We start from the raw sequence: 20,551 nt of genomic DNA, 5'->3' as shown, positions 1-20,551 counted from the left end.
TAAAGAAGTGTTAAACAATATATTTTAGATGTTTCAAAGTAGCTATCCTTTTGCTTTATAACAGCTTTGCACACACTTGGCATTCTCTCAACCAACTTTATGAGGTAGTCACCTGGAAAGCATTTCAATTAGTTGTGCCTTGTTAAACGTTAATTTGTGGAATTTATTGACTGGGCCAATTGTGCACCGCCCTATGGGACTCCAGATCACGGTCTGTTGTGATACAGCCCTCAACATAATTGTATAGACTAACGTAACATAATTAGGTAGGAGGGTTTAGGTGTTTTGTGTTTATTTTCTTTTATACTGATGTAGCCAGAGCTACTACTGAATGTAGTGTAGTAAACCATGATTACCACGCACAGTAGGTGGCGGCATGGACCCTAAACGTTTGTTCGCGGACCGCCATTCTACCATAGGAGAAGAAGACGAGGAAGAACCCGAACCCCCCCGTATTGTTATTGACTCTTTCTTGTATGACACGGACCTATCTAACGTGAAATAGCTATCAAGCAACCGTAAGTAGCAGACTTTGATGTATTTCTATTAGGCCTAAGAATGATTAACGTTAGGCCTGTCTGTTTAACACACTAACGTTAGGCTAACGTTACGTGCTAGCGTATGCTGCTAGTAATATTTTGCTAGCTAGCTAGCCAGTTTGTCAGCTAGCGAGCTGTCACAAGCATCAATCTACAGTGTTACGTTAGTCTATACAATTATGTTGAGTGACTCAGGATTACAAAACCGTGTCAGTCATGCCCAACACTGAGCATTTTCCTTCAGGTGCTTCAATGGAACATGTCAGGGCTGTTTAGCGTTAGCTTCGACTTTTTGTCTGTGAATGGGGGGTTTCACTAGTTACCACAGCCACAAAGTCATAAATATGGCTGAAGTGTACACGGACTATTTCTAAAATGCTTCTTCTTCAAATCAGAGTTTAAACATAACCTTAACCACAATGCTAACCGTATACCTAACCATAAAGTAAGACCAAAGAGCAACATTTTTTTTATTCGTGAATTTTTACTTCATAGCCAGTAACAACCATCTGAATGGGCTAGCTATCGTTTGCACTTTCCATTCTGTAACCTTACCTAGCTAGCCGTCTGAGCTATTGTTTAGGTAGCAAGCTATGTCTTACCTTTACTTTTCAACACTTTTAGGCAGCTAGCTAACGTAAAGGAAAGAGTGGACGAGGAGCGGGACACACCATACATTCTACAGAGATGGGCGCTGTTGTTTCCCGGTGGAAGGTAACTATATGCACGTTAAACAAGTCCGTAACAGTAGCGTAAGCTATAGCTATAATAATCCAAAGTATTCTAGCAACCCTGGTTTATAAACGCAGATATCGACTCTGCCACTTGGGTATGCTTTTTTGGCATTAGGTTGAGGGTTATAGCTACACTCCCTGCCTGTTTCATTACATTGGTGTCAGAAGCGGGAACCCCAAACCTTCTGGCCTGAAGCCGAGGTCCATCGACTGTGCCACAAAAGCATGCTTAAGTGGCACAGTCGTTATCCAAGTTTATAAACCAGGGTCCCTACACAACTCCTGTAATATTCATATGTGTAAACATACTGAATTGTAATTGGATGCATTTTACCACCATATCATACTGTGTTATGATTGGTTAAGACCATCCAAATGTTTAGGTCATGGGCAGTTTGATCCTGGTTGGCGATATGTGAACATGCCAGTTATAGCTAGCTAATAAAGAGCTACGTTAAGAAATATCCTGTAGTACTGCATTTTATTATTTTGTACAAAGTGTGCAAAACAAGACAACTCCCTCTCAAAGAGCATGTCCTTGCGTTAGACCTCATAGGACGCCGTCTTACAGGAACGCGCTCACCAGTCAAGCACACACACACACTAGTGGATGCGAGCTCCGATCCCACTTCTGACACCAATGTAATGAAACAAGCAGGAAGTGGGTCTCGAGCCATCAACCTTCTTGCCTGAAGCCCAGCACGCCATTGATTGTGCAGCAAAAGCATGCTCAAGTGGTAGAGTCGATCTCTGCGCTTATTAAACAGGGTTGAATAAATCTGGAGAAACCGAATACTCCACTGTCTAACTAGCTAGCTACCAACCCAATGCTCCCTTAGCATTTTAAGGTTTCAGTTTAAATTAACGTAATCAAGTAGCCTACATCACTGACTAGTCAACTGAACTGTACTGTCTGGCTAGTTTCAGAATGGAATTGAGCCAATGTTTTTGCCGTTTGAGGGCATGCATGATGTGTTGAAATTAATGTTCATAATATATATTAATTACCTTTTTTATCATTCAGAGAGAAAAAGCGTTGCATTCAGCACACACATCTGGTCGTAGCCATTTGTTTTGAGTGATTCAGAAGTAAATTGTATCTAATCTTCAAACAGGCTAAACCAACGACGGTGGAACTTCTAGAAGACATTGACAAGGTAAGTTTTAGGTTAAATGTTGCTATAAGCGCTGCTTTTCAACATTATATAGGCTACTAGTATTCAACAAATTGTTCACAGCACCAAGCTTCTCCCACAGTCCTGTTCATGAGCTTCATCTTGTATCTGTCTGTAATTATCAGTCAGGCAGTGATCTGTTTTGATCTTTTAGTGACAGGCGCAGATGTCCACAACTCTGACTTTGGCCAGCACATTGGCTGTCAGATACTAGAAAAGAGGTTATACTTTTTAGAGAAGAATTAGAATGCTACATTAAACCCTTTTTAATTGTAGCATAAGGCTGGGAAATACTCTGGCATTACCCAAGCATTCCATAATTCTTATAATCCAAGTATTACCTGTTATAAAATACTTGTCATGGCATTTTGTCTTTTCAGGATATTAAGGACCTTGAGGAATTTAGAGCGAAGAATCAGAGATTGGAGAAGTTGTGGGTGGGAAGACTGCTTCTGTATTCATCTGTGCTTTATCTTATTACTTGCATAAGTGTTTACTTCTGCTATCTCCCCGAACAATGGACAGGACGCATCGTGATGACTTTGCCCTTATTTCTATTTCCTATATTGTAAGTATAGCCTACTCTGTCCACTGCCACACATAACCTTAAAGGGGCAATCTGGGATTCAAACAACAATGAAGTGGTGCTCTTTTTTTTTTTTTTTGGTAAACAGCTGAGGCATGGGACTGGAGGAATGTACTCACTCTCAGATTCATGTTTTATAGCTATACTGTATTTGTTTGAAATTACATTATTTACAAACTCGGTGTATAACAAGCTTATATTTTGGTTTCTGATAAGAAAGTTGTAATCTTCAAGAATCAATGGCTACTTTTATTTATGAGATCCTTTATTTAAAATTATTTTAAAAATGTATGCACCAATCCCTGATTACCCCTTTAAGTATGTATACTATTATATTATGTGCCTGCAGCCTCCTTTGTAAAGATGTTTGTTGGCAGTTCAAAAGTACCCCTGGCACATAAGTTAGAGAAGATGCCGAGCATCTACATTTTTCATTCACATGAAATCTTCCACGCACAGACATAGATGTTTATATTTGTTTAAATCAATAGTTTTTCTTATTCCACAACTGTACTGGTTTTGTGCATCTAATGCCAAAGTTACTTTTCAATATGTAGGCCTATACTACTCTTTCAGGTCATCAAAATGTCCTGCCATATAAAATTTCCACCACATAATCTTAAAAGTGAAGAATCTTCTGTTTTGTTCCATTGATCACCAAATGCTTTACCACAGAAAGAGATGCTCTCTCTGATCTGCTTTTCTGAGTAACTATTCAACAATGGAAGACTGTTTCTGCTGCATTCTAATATTCCTGATTGGTTTTCAGAGTGTGGTTTATGAGGAAGCTGCTGTTATTCCTTTTCTCAAAGCGAACGGAAAGAAACAGTAAGGCTTCTCTTATTTTTATTCAATTTTTGTTGGCCCATCATCCACCCCCTTCTTTGGAGGACAAAAGTAACTTTGTTCTATATTTTTGTTTTTACACACGCAGGATTATCTTCTTTACATTAAGTTTATCTTATCTTGTTTTGAATTGCAAGTCTGTTCAATTGTAAATGTCCAATTGTTAAAAAAATAATGATAATACTAAAAATATTTATCAATATAAATGTCTCTTAAAATGCAGATGTTTGAAAATGCATGTGTTTCATGACATACTCAACACATTCCTCGTCACTTTTGTTTCAGATGACAAACTAGAAGATTTAAAAGTTGAAAAAAGAAAAATTGTAAGTGTAGATTTTTATATCTAATTTATTCCAATAATTTTAGATAATTCAGGGCAGAGCTTGTTTCCTGGACACAAATGAATCCTAGTCCTGGCCTAAAAAACATGCTCAATGGAGAAACCAGCCCTTAGTGTTTTGAAGTAAGCGTGTTATGGATCCAGAGCTGATATCTTAATGACACAATGCCTCTTTCCTTGATTGCCCTTTTAATAGCCCTAAATGTTTAATCGTGCCTGGAGCTCCTTGCACAACTCGCATGCGCTCTAACCTTTGAAACATATTGATGTAATTTGTGCTGATCTATGCATATTACACCCCCCCCCCCCCCCCCCCCCACCATCTCCTATCCCTTTCCCTTAGTAGAGGGAGGCTCTTTGCTACAGCAGGCAGGCATTGAGTACAGGTGCCTCAAGCTTACAATGGAAGTCTCCTGCCTTCTTAGGAAGCCTTTATTGAGCTCTTAGAGCACTTTGCATGTGTGTGTGTACGCGCACATGTGTCTATGCCAATTGTGTTGCTTCACAGTCCCCGCTGTTCCATAAGGTGTTTTTTAATCTGTTTTTAAAAATTGCGTCAGTTACTTGATGTGGAATAGAGTTCCATGTAGTCATGGCTCTATGTAGTACTGTGTGCCTCCCATAGTCTGTTCTGGACTTGGGACTGTGAAGAGACCTCTTGTGGCATGTCTTTTGGGGTATGCGTGGGTGTCTGAGCTGTCTGCCAGTAGTTTAGACAGACAGCTCGGTGCATTAAATATGACAATACCTCTCATAAATAAAAGTAGTGATGAAGTCAATCTCTCTTCCACTTTCAGCCAGGAGAGATTGACATACATATTATTAATATTAGCTCTCTGTGTACCTCCAAGGACCAGCTGTGCTGCCCTGTTCTGAGCCAATTGCAAAGTCTCTCTTTGTGGCACCTGACCACACGAGTGAACAGTAGTCCAGATGCGATTAACTAGAGCCTGTAGGACCTGCCTTGTTGTTAGTTCTGTTAACAAGGCTAGTGCTTTTTTTATGGACAGACATCCTCCCATCATAGCTACTGTTGTATCAATATGTTTTGACCATGACAGTTACAATCCACAGTTACTGGATTGCAGCTTCGTCATCTCAACTTGCTCAATTTCCACATGACTTATTACAATATTTAGTTGGGGTTTAGTGAATGATTTGTCCCAAATGTAATGCTTTTAGTTTTTTAAATATTTAGGATTAATTTATTCCTTGCCACCCATGTTAAGTATTGCAGCCATTTCAGTCGCTGTAGTAGCTGACATGTATAGTGTTGCGTCATCCGCATACATAGACACAATGGCTTTACTCAAAACCAGTGGCATGTTGTTAGTAAAGATTGAAAAAAAGGGTCTAGACAGCTGCCTTGTGGAATTCCTGAATCTACCTGGATTATGTTGGAGAGGCATCCATTAAAGAACACCCTCTGTGTTCTGTTACCTGTCTAACTCTTTATGCACAATATTGCAGGGATGTAAAGCCATAACACATGTTTTTCCAGCAGTAGACTAGGATCAATAATGTCAAAAGTTGCACTGAAGTCTAATAAAATAGCCCCCACAATCTTTTTATAATTTCTCTCAGCCGATCATCAGTAATTTGTGAAAGTGCTGTGCTTGTTGAATGTCCTTGGGTTATGTTTTTTTCTAATATGCTGGTGCAACCAACTTTTTGTAACCAAAGTAGCTCAGGTGTGGCACCTGACTACACGACTGAACAGTAGTCAAGGTGCGACAAAACTAGGGCCTGTAGGACCTGCCTTGTTGATAGTGTTGTTAAGAAGACATAGCATCGCTTTATTATAGACAGACTTCTCCCTGTCTTAGCTACTACTGCATCAATATGTTTTGACCATGACCGTTTACAATTTGGTGTTACTCCAAGCAGTTTAGTCAACTCAACTTGCTCAATTTCCACGTTATTTATTACAAGATATATTGAGGTTTGCCACTCCTACTTAGTGAGGACGATGAGCACGTAGATGAGCCTCCCTTAGAAGGTTTCTGACAATTGTTGCAGAAATTCTTCTGTTTTGCAAACCCAAAGTTTCATCAGCTGTCCAGGTGGCTGGTCTCAGACAATCCCGCAGGTGAAAAAGCCAGATGATGTCCTGGCTGGCGTGGTTGCATGTGGTCTGTGGTTGTGAGGCCGGTTGGACGTACTACTAAATTCTCTAAAATGACGTTGGAGGTGGCTTATGGTAGAGAAATGAACATTCAATTCTCTGGCAACAGCTGTGGTGGAAATTTCTGCATTCAGTGAGCGAATTGCACGTTCCCTCAAACTGCACATTTTAGAGTAGCCTTTTATTGTCCCCAGCACAAGGTGCACTTGTGTAATGATCATGCTGTTTAATCAGCTTCTTGATATGCCACACCTGTCAAGTGGATGGATTATCTTGGCAAAGGATAAATGCTCCCCAACAGGGATGTAAACTAATTTGTGCACAACATTGGAGAGAGAAGCTTTTTTTGTGTATGGAACATTTCTGGGATCTTCTAGTTCAGCTCATGAAACATGGGACCAACACTTTACATGTTGCATGTATATATTTTTCACGTATATATGTATTTTAACTTGAAAGCTACCAAAATGTTTGTTGTTTACTGGTAATATACCCTCCCTTTGTATTCTTATGCTGTGCAGATAGTTCCTTAACTGATTTTATTTTTAAAACTTTATTTCTACAGTTGGAAGAGGTGATGGAGACTGAAACATACAAAAATGCCAAGTTAATTCTTGAGAGGTTTGATCCTGAAGCAAATAAGAAAGTTGTAAGTACAGTATCTGTTTTTTAAACGAACCAATGACTTAATCTGCTATTTAAATTATGAATTGATCTGAGATTCTTATTTTATTTTGAAAGGAAATGGAATTCACGCCAATCAGGCCAGGTCAGATGACTCCTAGACCGGGCCAAGGTGAAGGCATCCTCTCTACATTAGTTGTTTTTGTATTCAAGCATAAAGCCAAAGATTGTAAAACTATAAATGCCTTACTTACCTTTTGATTGCTACCACATAATTTCTGTGGTTGACTAGGTTACATAGAATTGATCTGTTCATGTGCTCACGGTGTGAGCCTGAGCTGTCAGTCCTGTATAATTGATTACATTCAGGAGAGCAGTCACACACTTCTTTCTCTACGTTTAGTCAATGAACAAATAGGTTGACCATAATTGAGTGAGCGCTTGTGGGAATTGTTTATTCAATGCCCCCTGAGGACTTCCGTTCAATCAATGGGGGCGGCAGGTAGTCTTTGTTATGCTGCAAGGTTGGGCAAACTACGAGCCCAACCCTGTTTTTTTTTTTTCAGGGTGGGGGGGGGCATTATTATTAAGGGTTAAAAATGTGTCCAGGCCTCTCTTGAATGTCTAGAACTTAATAGAAAGTATGTAGAAATGATAATGGACCGACGTAAAATAAAAGGTTAAATAACTGCACTTTTTCTGGCACAGAAATAGATTGACAAACAAATCGGGTCAAAAAAATTCTCTGAATTTTGAAATCCCGATTTGGCCCTCGAGCCAAAAAGTCTGCCCACCCCTGCACTAGTGTATACACCCTTATGTTATACTGGGAAATTGTATTTCCATAGCTAGAGCTGACAGTGAGAATCAACCACCTCTGCATAATAAAAATCTTTGTGAGAAGGTAGAGATGTTTAGTTAGACATTGATATGCAAATGCAGGCTGAAAAGTACCAGTAGCCCCACTTTGGCCCCAAGTGAGAGCAGGTCCGCAGGAGCCATAGCCCAGTGAGACACGGGTGCCGGCCTTCGTAGATGGAAACAGAAAAGCATGAACTTTTTGGGTAAAACAGTGGGGTAAATTTTGCATGGAAACGTGCCATTAGAGATGTGGGCCAGCAATTGGAATGTTGCCGTTTTGAACCCCTAATCAGACAGGAAAAATCTGGCATGATGTGAGTCGGCAACCAAGGGTTGCTGGTGTCAAATCCTAGATGCCATCTCCTGCCGTTGTGTCCTTGAGCATGGCAAGAAAATGTCCCTGTACATTACCGTAGATATGCAAATTAAACAGAATGCCTTAACTCAGAACCATTTGTGTAGTGTCCCCATTTTGAGAAAGAATACCTTTTCTACATGTCCCTCTTCTTCAGAACTCCGTCAACGCAACATAGCCTTGAGGCCCCCTGTCATGGGTGCTGGAACCACCCCTACGGGTCCCCTTCCTCGCTCAGCCCCAGGTGGGCCCCCAGGAGGACCCCCGGATAGAGGCCTGTCTGCCGCAGTCGCCCAGCAAACCATGATGAGGAGACCCCCTATGACACCCTGCACCCCTATCCCAGGCATGGGTGAGTAAAGATCTAATAGGATAGTTATTTGGCCTGTTTTGAATGAGAAATAATTATTTCACAGTTACCAGAATTGTACAAAAGTTCTATAGCGCTTTCTGGTCCCCCTATATCTGGGTTTACCAAACTCTTGTGGCCCACGACCCTATTTTGATATCAGCAACTTCTAGGTGACCACACCATGTGAAAAAGGCAATGTAATCAAAGCAAGTTCAGTCTGACAGTATTTCAATCTGATGGAAACATCAGGAAATAATTGTGTATGATCTTATGTGTAGAAAATAACAATCATTGCTAGAACAGATTTGTCTATTGTCTAATGAGAGCGGACCAAGTCATTTGGTGTCACTCTAAAGCGGAAAGGTGGAATAAACGAGTCAGGAGTAGGTTTTCTTGATTGAACACAGTTCTCTATTTAGAGATTTCTGACAATACAAACACTCCAACACAATCAATGAGAATCTCCCAAGGAACAACTTACATCTTCTTTAGATCACACAGGAACACAAGACGACTATTTTTAATGAAACTATAACAACAATCACAGATTTGTCACCGTCTTAATTGATCTTCTTGGATAGCGCCCCTCTCTTGGTAGTCATTCTACAGAGAGAATTTATCTTCCCTCTGTCTGCTGGTTCCATCCTCTCTCTTATAGGGGAAAGAGAATGTCATTAGTACCGTCAGCTGTGCTTAATTGCCTTTGGTTACCTTGTGTCACATGCCTTGTTGGGCTACTATCTGTGAGCCCAGCCTGCCCTCTGGTGGCCCTTCCACACTACTTTCCATCTAAAAAGGGATTCAACTGATCTACACAACCTACTCAACATTTTCCAAGTGAAACTTCCTCAATGAGCTTGACACCTTGATGAGCTCATTTCCTGACGATGGCTCACCACTCCTTGTACTCGGTCACTTCAACCTCCCGATGTCTGAATTTGTTTCTTTCCCCTCTTTCCATCTTTTAACCTCACCCTTTCTCAGTCCCCTCCCACTCACAAGGCAGGCAATACGCTATACCACATCTTTACTAGAGGCTGTTTGTTTCCTTTACTGTCTTGTCTCTCCTCCAACCCTATCCACTCAGCCCCTCCCAGATGGTCATGTGTCGTTGCAGTCTTCACTACTCTCTGCTATTCTCCTATTCTATCTTATCTCAGTTCTAGGCCCTCTCCTTTTCTCTCTGTACATGAAGTCACTCCGTCATATCCTCCCATGGAATCTCCTGTTATTGCTATGCGGGTGACACTAAACTACTCCTCCCCCCCCCCTTTCTGACACCAAGGTGGTGACCCATTTCTGCGTGTCTGGAAGATTTCTCAGCTTAAATGCTGGCCCACCACCTCAAGCTCAACCTCAATAAGACAAAGCTGCTCTTCCTCCTGGTGAAGGCCTGCCCGCTCCAAGACCTCTCCATCATGGTTGACAACTCCACTGTTTCCCCCTCCCAGAGTGTAAAGAATCTTGACGTGACCCTGGACAACACCTGTCGTTTAAATCAGTGACTCGCTCCAGCAGGTTTATGCTCTACAACATCTGTAGAGTATGACTCTACCTCACACAGGAAGCACAGCAGGTCCTAATCCAGGCGCTTGTTATCTCTCGTCTGAACGACTGCAACTCGCTGTTGGCCGAGCTCCCCGCTTGCGCCATCAAACCCCTGCAACTTATCCAGAACACTGCAGCCCTCCTGGTGTTCAACCAATCTTCCATGTCACCCCACTCCTCCCCATACTCCACTGGCTTCCAATCGAAGCACGCATCCACTACAAAACCATGGTACTTGCCTACGGAGCAGCAAGAGGGGGCTATTCTTAAATCTTGCACCCCAATCCAGATACTCCGTCCTGCTGCCTCTGGTCTCTTGGTCCTCCTATCCCTCAGCCAAGTCCACTCTTCTCTGTCCTGGTACCCAATGGTGGAACCAGCTTCCCCCTGATACTAGGGCACCAGAGATCCTGCCCATCTTCCGAAAACAACAGGATGGCTATCTCTTTGAAGAGCATCTTAAATAATCCCACAGCAGCCCCCCCAAAAAAGGCCTTTCGTGAACAAACACTCGCACTTGCCTTTTTCCATCCCTTACTAGGTCTGACTTTGCTGATGAGGAAAATGTACTTGATATGTGGTATATGGTCATCCCAACCACGGCTATGGCGGTCATTATATTTTGTCAACCAGTGATTGTCTAGCAAATATCTGCCGGTCTCACAATAATTGACTGTTAATTAACATAAACACATTTAGCATCTTCTGGCTTCAACGCATAGCCTACAAGCATCTGATGCAGACCTTTTGGAACATCTACATTTTAAGAAGTGTAATATACCATCACAAATCCATTTATTTATTTTAGACGGGTCTAAAGAAACATTATATGAAGAAAATGTAATCTATTTCATAAGGACAACTGTTCTTCTGTTAGGCCCTGATCTGGCTGTGGGCTACAGTAGTTAATTTAGCAGACAAGATTTGCTTAGAATTCTGTGGCATTATTTTAGTGTGAAGAAGACAATTGAACACATGCATTAGGAAAGTTTTCAAACCGCTTCACTTTGTCCACATTTTGTTACGTTACAGCCTTATTCTAACATGGATTTAAAAAATAAAAAAAATCATCAATCTACACACAATACCACATAATGACAAAGCAAAAACAGGATATTAGACATTTTAGCAAATTTATTACAAATAAACTAATCACATTTACGTAAGTATTCAGACCTTTTACTCAGTACTTTGTTGAAGCACCTTTGGCAACGATTCCAGCCTCGAGTCTTCTTGAGTATGACGCTATAAGCTTGGAACACCTGTATTTGGGAAGTTTCTCCCATTCTTCTCTGCAGATCCACTCAAGCTCTGTCAGGTTGGATGTGGAGCGTCTCTGCGCAGCTATCTTCACGTCTCTCCAGAGATTTTCGGTCGGGTTCAAGTCCGGGCTCTGGCTTATTTACATAAGAATTCAGACCCTTTGCTATGAGACTTGAAATTGAGCTCATGTGCATCCTGTTTCCATTGACCATCCTTGAGATGTTTCTTCAACTTGATTGGAGTCCACCTGTAGTATATTTAATTGATTGGACATGATTTGGAAAGGCACACACCTTTCTATATAAGGTCCCACGGTTAACAATGGATGTCAGATCAAAAAACAAGCCATGGGGTCGAAGGTATTGTCCGTAGAGCTCCGAGACAGGATTGTGTCGAGGCACAGATCTGGGGAAGGGTACCAAAACATTTCAGCTGCATTGAAGCTCCCCAAGAACACAAAGCATTCCATCATTCTTAAATGGAAGAAGTTTGGAACCACCAATAATCTTCCTAGAGCTGGCTGCCCGGCCAAACCAAGATATTTGGGGCAAAGGGCCTTGGTCGGGGATTTGGAAAAAGTCAAGGGGTCTGAATACTTTCCGAATGCACTGTAGCTGAATAAAATTGAAAATATATTTTCTCCAAGCGATTTGAGGGAGTGTGCACATGCGGCTATAGAAACAGGTACTCCTATATGCTTAATTTAGAATTATTTATGTAACTTTAGTTGTGATACAAACATTTTTTTATTTTGATACATACTACGGTTGCATGATGTGACTACTGATGATTTGAAAACAATTGCATGGAAGGCATGAGCTCAGGCTGCAAACACTTCATCACTCTTAACCACTTGATAATGGCCGTTATGCCCCTTGGCTGAATATACTAGTTATAATTCCCTTCCCCCGGCTGCGTGCTTTGAAGCACCTCACATAGACCCAATCACGTGACGGAAAGATTTCTCACAGGCTACAAGTGAAGGTAGATACACAGGGGACGCAACTGTGCGCGTCCTTATCCAATTCCAACGTGGTAGGCAATACTGCTGTTGTAAAGAGAAGCAATGTGCTTAATATGTGGAAAGTTGAGGAATAAATATAGTAGGCCTAGCCTACAGGAAGCTGATGGGAACCTCTTTTTAATAGAGGCCATCACTCTGTTTTCTCAAGCAATTGCATAGCCTATAGAAATGTTTTGCAACATGAGCTCATAGGTTCTACATTTGCATTGATGTCAGAGTGATTTAGAGGGACAATAGAGTGCTGAGTACCAGGCAGTTAGCAAGTTTGGTAGGCTACTAATGATTATCAGCAGCATCGGAGCTTAAATAAGCCTAATTACCGTGGCTAAACAGTCACATGGAATTTGACTGCCGTCATGACTCATGACCGCCAGGGTGGTGGTAATACGGTCACCGTAACAGCCCTAGTCCCACTTAGCTATCTTAAGATGAATGCACGAACTGTAAGTAGCTCTGGATAAGAGCGTCGGCTAAATGACTGCAAATTTAGGAGATTAATTTAAATGAAACCATAATTTCACCTTTATTTAACCAGGTAGGCTAGTTGAAAACAAGTTCTCATTTGCAACTGCGACCTGGCCAAGATAAAGCGTAGCAATTCGACACATACAACAACACAGAGTTACACATGGAATAAACAAAACATACAGTCAATAATACAGTAGAACAAAAGAAAACAAAGTCTATATACAGTGAGTGCAAATGAGGTAAGTTAAGGAAATAAATAGGCCATGGTGGCGAAGTAATTACAATATAGCAATTAAACACTGGAATGGTAGATTGGCAGAAGATGAATGTGCAGGTAGAGATACTGGGGTGCAAAGGAGCAAAATAAATAAATACCAGTATGGGGATGCGGTAGGTAGATGGGCTGTTTACAGATGGGCTATGTACAGGTGCAGTGATCTGTAAGCTGCACTGACAGCTGGTGCTTAAAGCTAGGGAGGCAGATGTGAGTCTCCAGCTTCAGAGATTTTTGCAATTCGTTCCAGTCATGGGCAGCAGAGAACTGCAAGGAAAGACGACCAAAGGAGGAATTGGCTTTGGGGGTGACCAGTGAGATATATCTGCTGGAGCGCGTGCTAGACATATCATAAAGAAGTCTTGATTGTGAAGGTCTTTAAACCCCTTGCTGTGGCACATCTAAATATGTTCAGAATGTAATATGTTCATACAAAATCAAAAATGTTGGGGGATGAGGTCCATTTGTTTGCAAAAGTAGTGGTTCTCATGATTTAAGAACAACTTAACCACTAGGTAGCTTAACGGTTAAGAGCGTTGGGCCACTAACTGAAAAGGTTGGTGGTTTGAATCCCGAGCCGATTGAGCAAGGTACTTAACCCTAATTGCTCCTGTAAGTCGCTCTGAATAAGAGCGTCTGCTAAATTACATTTTTAAAAATAATAAAAAATCCCCTGTCTCTGCAAGTTCACTCCAATTTGATAGTGAGTGTCAAACAATTATTCAACCTCAGTCTGCTTTTAAAGCATGTCTGGGATACATTTTCAGACCGGCATAGATCAGGGGAGGTTTAAAATAATAATTGCGACAACGCTGTTACTGCAAGACTGTTTGCCATGTTGTCTTGCAGAATTACACAAATTAACTTTTTGGCCTATATTAACATCTTCAGGTTTGGGTCAAATCCAGTACAACACACCACTGAGCGAAACCCTTTCTATTTTCCTGTATTGTGGGAAATAATAATAATTATTATTTGCAATGAAGGCCTACACCGGCCAAACCAGAACGATGCTGGGCCAATTGTGCGCCGCCCTATGGGACTCCCAATCACGACCGGTTGTGATACAGCCTGGATGTTATGGGTATGCTTGTCACTGGCAGGGACTTGGTTTGTCAGGATCAAATGAAATATTAAAGTAGCAAAGCCCGGGTAAAAAGTTGGAGGAAAACATGCCTGTCCTCTGAATACCTTACCCTGGGATAGAGTTTTCTTTCAGTGGAACAATTGCAAAAATTGTAATGCCACAGACACACCAGAATGGCTTTCCAAGAGGTGTTGAGGGTTCATGAGTGGTCCAGTCTCAGTCTTGTCTTAAATCTGCTTGATAATCAGAGACAAGGTTTGAATATCGCTGTACATCAATGGTTACCCTAAGAGTTGTACAAACTTGGTAGAATCTTATTCAAAATGATTTACAGCTGACAAATGTAATCCTTTTTCAAATGTTTTTATTTGAAGACAGCTAAATCTGAAAACTGCAAGAGATATGTAGACTTTCACTTAGCACTGTATGTAGCCCTCTAAGTTGCTTATGGGTTGTTAATGGGTTCCAGTGTAGATTATTAAAATACTTGACCTTATTTTCTATGGCCTATACTTTTATGTATCCCAAATCTAAATGCCATATTATACACTAAACAAGGGTGATTTACATTCTTACCTTTCAAGAGGAACCTGTTAAAAACTAGCCTGTGTAGTTTTTTTTTTTTTAAGGCTGTAGTATTAAAATGTGTAGAAACTAAACTAAGCACTAATTGTCACTGTGTTCCTATGATGTGCTATAATGTTAGGTATGCACCCCCCAGGCCCACCCCTGGCTAGACCCGTCTTACCTCGAGACCGAGGTGCTGTGGACAGAGTCATCGAATACCTTGTGGGAGATGGCCCTCAGAACAGGTCTGTACTTCCGTCCAAAGCATTTCCAATGACCTCATTACTGATGTGCTTCGTAGAGTACTATGCCTACAGTGAGCAGAGGATCGTATTCTCTGTTTGGCATCACTATTTTGTGCTCATCAGTTGTGACAGTCACTGTAACATACAGCTTTAAATGGTAGACCTTCACTGGAGTTCTTCTTTTAACAGTTTTGCATCTAGGCAACTTAAAGGTTGATCTCTTCTCACTGTTATGTATGCTCTTTTATCCCCAGATATGCCCTTATATGCCAGCAGTGCTTCTCCCATAATGGTATGGCATTAAAAGAGGAATTTGAATATATTGGTAAGATTTTGAGAAATACTGCTTCCTGTCACTACCCTTCAAACAATGCATTAACTTTGCCCTTCGGTGCTTGGCTGCCAGCTTTGTATTTTGTATTTATTATGGATCTCCATTAACTGCAGACAAGGCAGTTATACAATTTTAAAAAACATTACAATACATTCATAACATATTTCACAACACACTTTGTGCCCTCAGGCCCCTACTCCACTACCACATATCTACAACACAAAATCCATGTGTACGTGTGTGTATAGTGCGTATGTTATCATGTGTGTGTATGCCTGTCTTTGTTGCTTCACAGTCCCCGCTGTTCCATAAGGTGTAGCTTTATCATTTTTTAAAATCGGATTCTACTGCTTGCATCAGTTACCTGATGTGGAATACCGTTCCATGTAGTCATGGCTCTATGTAGTACTGTGCGCCTCCCATAGTCTGTTCTGGACTTGGACTGTGAAGAGACCTCTGGTGGCATGTCTTGTGGGGTATGCATGGGTGTCTGAGCTGTTTGCTAGTTTAAACAGACAGCTCGGTGCTTTCAACATATCAATACCTCTCACAAAAACAAGTCCATATCTCCTCCATTTTAAGCCAGGAGAGTTTGAAATGCATATTTATTCATTTTAGCTCTCTGTACATACGTGCTGCCCTGTTCTGAGCCAATTGCAAAGTCCCTCTTTATGGCACCTGACCACACGAGTGAACAGTAGTCAAGGTGCGTTTAACGAGAGCCTGTAGGACCTTCCTTGTTGTTAGTGCTGTTAACAAGGCTAGTGCTTTTTTTATGGACAGACTTCTTCCCATCCTAGCTACTGTTGTATCAATATGTTTTGACCATGGCAGTTTACAATCCACAGTTACTGGATTGCAGCTTCGTCATCTCAACTTGCTCAATTTCCACATGACTTATTACAATATTTAGTTGGGGTTTAGTGAATGATTTGTCCCAAATGTAATGCTTTTAGTTTTTGAAATATTTAGGATTAATTTATTCCTTGCCACCCATGTTAAGTATTGCAGCCATTTCAGTCGCTGTAGTAGCTGACATGTATAGTGTTGAGTCATCCGCATGACAATGGCTTTACTCAAAACCAGTGGCATGTCGTTAGTAAAGATTGAATAAAGGGGTCTAGACAGCTGCCCTGTGGAATTCCTGATTCTACCTGGATTATGTTGGAGAGGCATCCATTAAAGAACACCCTCTGTTCTGTTAGACAGGTAACTCTTTATCCAAAATATTGCAGGGATGTAAAGCCATAACACATATATTTTTCCAGCAGTAGACTATGATCAATGTCAAAAGTTGCACTGAAGTCTAATAAAATAGCCCCCACAAGCTTTTCATAATTTCTCTCAGCCAATCATCAGTAATTTGTGAAAGTGCTGTGCTTCTTGAATGTCCTTGTGTTATGTTTTTTTCTAATATGCTTGTGCAACCAACCTTTTGTAACCAAAGTAGCTCACAAGCTATGACATCGAAATAAGGTTAATCCATTGAGCAGATGCAGTTATGCATCTTCAACATGTCTTTAAAAAAAAGTTGTGGGGCAATTGTTGAAGCACATGGCACCTTGCCTTTGAAATAATGTTACTTACATTATGACCGTTTAGCTTTCAGGTGTGCTTACTGTTACGTCCTGAACCATGCAAGGAAGACCCGACCTCAAGCTCCAAGACTCCCAGAATTTAGCTTTGAGCGGAGAATGCGCTCGGAATCACCCACCCCAGAAAAATCTGCAGCATCAGAGGCCACTGATGAGAGCGCACCCCCCTCTGGAGGTATAGTAACTAGAGTTACCTTTGGAAATGAACTAAGCATATATGTAGCACTTGGCCAAATCCAAGGGTCAAAAGATCAGAGGAGTTAAGTGGACCCAAATGTATCAGTGTTGACATTAAGGTAAAAAAAAAAGTTGTTTATTTTATTCGCTCTAAATAACAGGTTGTAAATTAACAGCACTGGTGCTCCCAACTTTTAAAATGTTGTTTACATTTAAGAGGAACCAGAAAATATGTATTTTTTTATCGATTGAGATATATCCAATATGAATTCTAGCTACTTCTGAAGCACATGTTGTGCCCCAGTAAGTCATGTAACCCTGTTGATATAAATACCTGTCATTGAAATTAGTCATTTGTGTAATATTAGGTTTTGACATTATGTAATAGCACTATTTTGCTATTTTTACATCTCTGTAAAACATGTGTAATTTATCAGATGCTCATCCAGAGCCTAAATTAGTAAAAATGTGCTTAATAAACATAATACATTGCATGGACTCACTCTGTATGCAATAATAGTGTTTAACATGATTTTTGAAAGACTACCTCATCTCTGTACCCCACACATACAATTATATAAGGTCCCTCTGTCAAGCAGTGAATGTCAAACACAGATTCAACCACAAAGACCAGGGAGCAAAGACCATGTCTCGCAAAGAAGGGCACCTATTGGTAGATGGGTAAAAAAAAAAAAAAGCATTGAATATCCCTTTGAGCATGGTGAAGTTGTTAATTGCATTTTAGATGCTTTATCAATACACCCAGTTACTACAAAGATATAGGCATCCTTCCTAAACTAATTTGCCAGGGAGGAAGGAAACTGCTCAGGGATTTCACCATGAGTCCAGTGGTGATTTTAAAACGGTTACAGAGTTGAATGGCTGTGATGGGAGAAAACAACTGAGGATGGGTCAACAACATTCTAGTTACTCCACAATACTAACCTAAATGACAGTGACCAACTTGGTTAGTCATGAATTCATAATCTTCAGGTCATTAAAACCACATGGTAAATGTAGCATAGTGTTTGTTGCTATAACAAACTCAATGATCAATTTAGCATTGTCGTCGTTTTGTGCATGTTTGTTTAATCCTAATATTTACCATTGCTTTATACTTTGTCTTTGAATAGCTGATCAAAGTGAAGACAGTGGTCCCAGTCATGTGGCTACCAGGGCGCCCACTGTATCTTTAGCAACTGCTTCATGGAGTTCAGTGCACAGTTTCGCCATTGTCCACCATCACCACAAAGGTCCCCATCTTACCACAGCCTGGTGCTTTGCAGCCCCTTACAAATAATGATTTTAGTCCCACCAATCACTTACCCTGATTAAAGGCTATTTAAATGGACTTCTTGTGGCATCTGGCCCCATAATCATATCACAATCTTAATATGATCAAGCAACTAACAATCAGATTTGGGGTCAATTTATTTTTGATTCAGGAATTGAACTGAAATTTCCGTTTTACCCATCTGTCTGATATCACAGCTACACAAGCTATTGCATGGCATCACACAATGATGTTGATGCATTATTTCACGTTGGACCATCAAATGTCCATTGTACTGATCCCACTCTTTTGACCCTGAAAGTTGTTGATAATTAACTTAATTCTGGAGTAATGTAAAGCTTCAGTGTTCACAGATCAAGTCATTGTATATAATATTAGCAGGCTGGGCATGCTGCAAATTATTATTGTAGTGTAATTACACAAAGTTAGTGATTTAATGGTTTGACTGTTAAAATTATTTAACCCTGTCACTCACTCACCCCCCCCCCCCCTTCTTTCTCTGATATTTTTGTGAATGTTTGATAATAGGCTGCTCTGACAGTTTGACAGTAATACTGTACAGTAAATATATTATAGTGGCTTATGAATGTGTGATTTGTACAAAGTGGCTCAGAGGCGAGTCCTGTTATCAGAAACAAACAAGTGGTAGATATGTATGGTTAATGTAAGCTTTATAAATGTCTGTCTTCTGGTTGTAGATGAGAAGGAGCTGGAGGCCCCTTCTGATGAAGTGGAGCCTGAAGTTGAAAAGGCCCAGTCTACAGAGGAGACCCCAGACGCCAACGTAGAGAACCCAGAGGCCGCAGAGACGGTACACACAGAAGAGGAGCCTGAGAGACCAGGAGAAAAGCAAGAAGTCCCCCAATTGGAAACAGAGTAGAAAACATTGAATTCCTACCCTCCCCTCTGTATATCAGCTGACATGGTGCAGTGTTTGTTTAAAAATCATGTGGTACCCAGCTCCTGGATTTACATAAGATGCTTGTAATGCACAATATTCTTTGGAAGTGAAGTAATAATCTAGAATTTACCACTTTTTTTCTCACTTAAACCATAACTTGGCAGGTGTGAAAGAGCATTTCTTACATTGACTTTGATTACATACTTGCCAAATCCACTTCTTCTTTTGAAAAGATACATTTGCCAAATGCACTGGTCCGGTCTGTCTTTAATGATTTGCTCTGATTGTGTTATTCATTAGGCTACACAATAAATAGTTAAGACATGTTTTACATTTATTTACAGCAGTTCTGGAAATATTGAAACTTATTCAATCGTAAGCCTAGTCGGGCAAAACTTTTGTTTACAGAGTGAAAGTAGAATGAATATTATTTATATTATTTATTCTGGCCAAGAAGCAGTTACACATATCTTCTTTCAAGCCTGTGTTATGTTCAGCCATGAAGTAAATAAAAAAATATATATATTTTGTGTTGGAGCTGAATTTGTATGTCAGGTTTTTGGCATACCAAATCTTTGCAAATGCCTGTTTTTATTAGTATGTAGATGGCACGCCAAATAATGTTTGTTTTTTTTAATAAAATAAAAGACATGTTCTCAATCAATTCATGGTAGACTATTGTAACAAGACAAAGGGTGCTTCTACTTCATATTACTCCAGGTTAGACTGCAGTGCTTTGCAGGCAGTGCCATTGTGGGCAATACCATACAAAATTGGCCCAAAGATATTTATTATGTTTTGGTTCTTACTGACATGAAATTCGTGGGAAGGATGTTTGGCATACCTTTGACTTATGCGAAATGTTTATTGAGAACTAATAAGTTGGGGAATTTGTGACATTTAGGCCTTACCCAGGCCTTAAGACACTACAAAGATGAGTAAAATTGTGCTTAAGTCATAAGTTGCATGGACTCTGCAATAGACTGTATCTGCTGTAAAGACTGTTCTCATTGTGTAGAAACCAGGGTCTGGCCCCCAAAACAAAGTTCCTCTTATCATTATCCATACCGGAGCCATCTCCATCCTGGTACCTCCCAGCACACAAACACCAACTCATGCTATGGAGTGCAGTCTTGTTAGGTTTATCACCGAAGGAATCGTAAATCTTCTGTCAGCATTAAGCCTCCAGAGGCCCAATCTAAGTTCACACAGACAATATAATTCTATTGCATAA

At 40.5% G+C, this 20,551-nt stretch overlaps 1 protein-coding gene across 3 annotated transcripts; it reads left to right on the top strand.

Annotated features, from left to right (window-relative positions):
- Positions 1-361: 361 nt before the first annotated feature.
- Positions 362-19,981, top strand: LOC139413141 (lunapark, ER junction formation factor). 3 transcript variants are annotated; one of them, XM_071160229.1, is made up of 14 exons: positions 362-518; positions 1,164-1,253; positions 2,389-2,430; positions 2,829-3,016; positions 3,804-3,862; positions 4,166-4,206; positions 6,914-6,997; positions 7,090-7,144; positions 8,346-8,540; positions 14,911-15,016; positions 15,271-15,341; positions 16,953-17,120; positions 18,256-18,375; positions 19,115-19,981. In XM_071160229.1, exons 2-14 carry the CDS (start codon positions 1,227-1,229, stop codon positions 19,294-19,296), a joined length of 1,338 nt encoding a protein of 445 aa, XP_071016330.1. In that variant the 5' UTR covers positions 362-518; positions 1,164-1,226; the 3' UTR covers positions 19,297-19,981. The 3 variants fall into 3 exon arrangements, with proteins under 3 accessions (XP_071016330.1, XP_071016332.1, XP_071016331.1); XM_071160231.1 differs by lacking the exon at positions 18,256-18,375 and having other exon boundaries at positions 14,926-15,016; XM_071160230.1 differs by lacking the exon at positions 18,256-18,375.
- Positions 19,982-20,551: the final 570 nt, after the last annotated feature.

Source organism: Oncorhynchus clarkii, chromosome 7 (genome assembly GCF_045791955.1).
Source record: "Oncorhynchus clarkii lewisi isolate Uvic-CL-2024 chromosome 7, UVic_Ocla_1.0, whole genome shotgun sequence".
Classification (NCBI taxonomy): Eukaryota; Metazoa; Chordata; class Actinopteri; order Salmoniformes; family Salmonidae; genus Oncorhynchus; species Oncorhynchus clarkii.
The sequence above is the reverse complement of the archived record's forward strand: the minus strand, read 5'-3'. Positions and strand labels throughout refer to the sequence as shown.

Excerpts from the sequence above, each read along its gene's own strand:
- LOC139413141 (XM_071160229.1), top strand. The coding sequence starts at position 1,227 with ATGGGCGCTGTTGTTTCCCGGTGGAAG. Across the intron at positions 1,254-2,388 it reads CTGTTGTTTCCCGGTGGAAG|GCTAAACCAACGACGGTGGA; the intron begins GTAACTATATGC and ends ATCTTCAAACAG. Across the intron at positions 8,541-14,910 it reads CACCCCTATCCCAGGCATGG|GTATGCACCCCCCAGGCCCA; the intron begins GTGAGTAAAGAT and ends CTATAATGTTAG.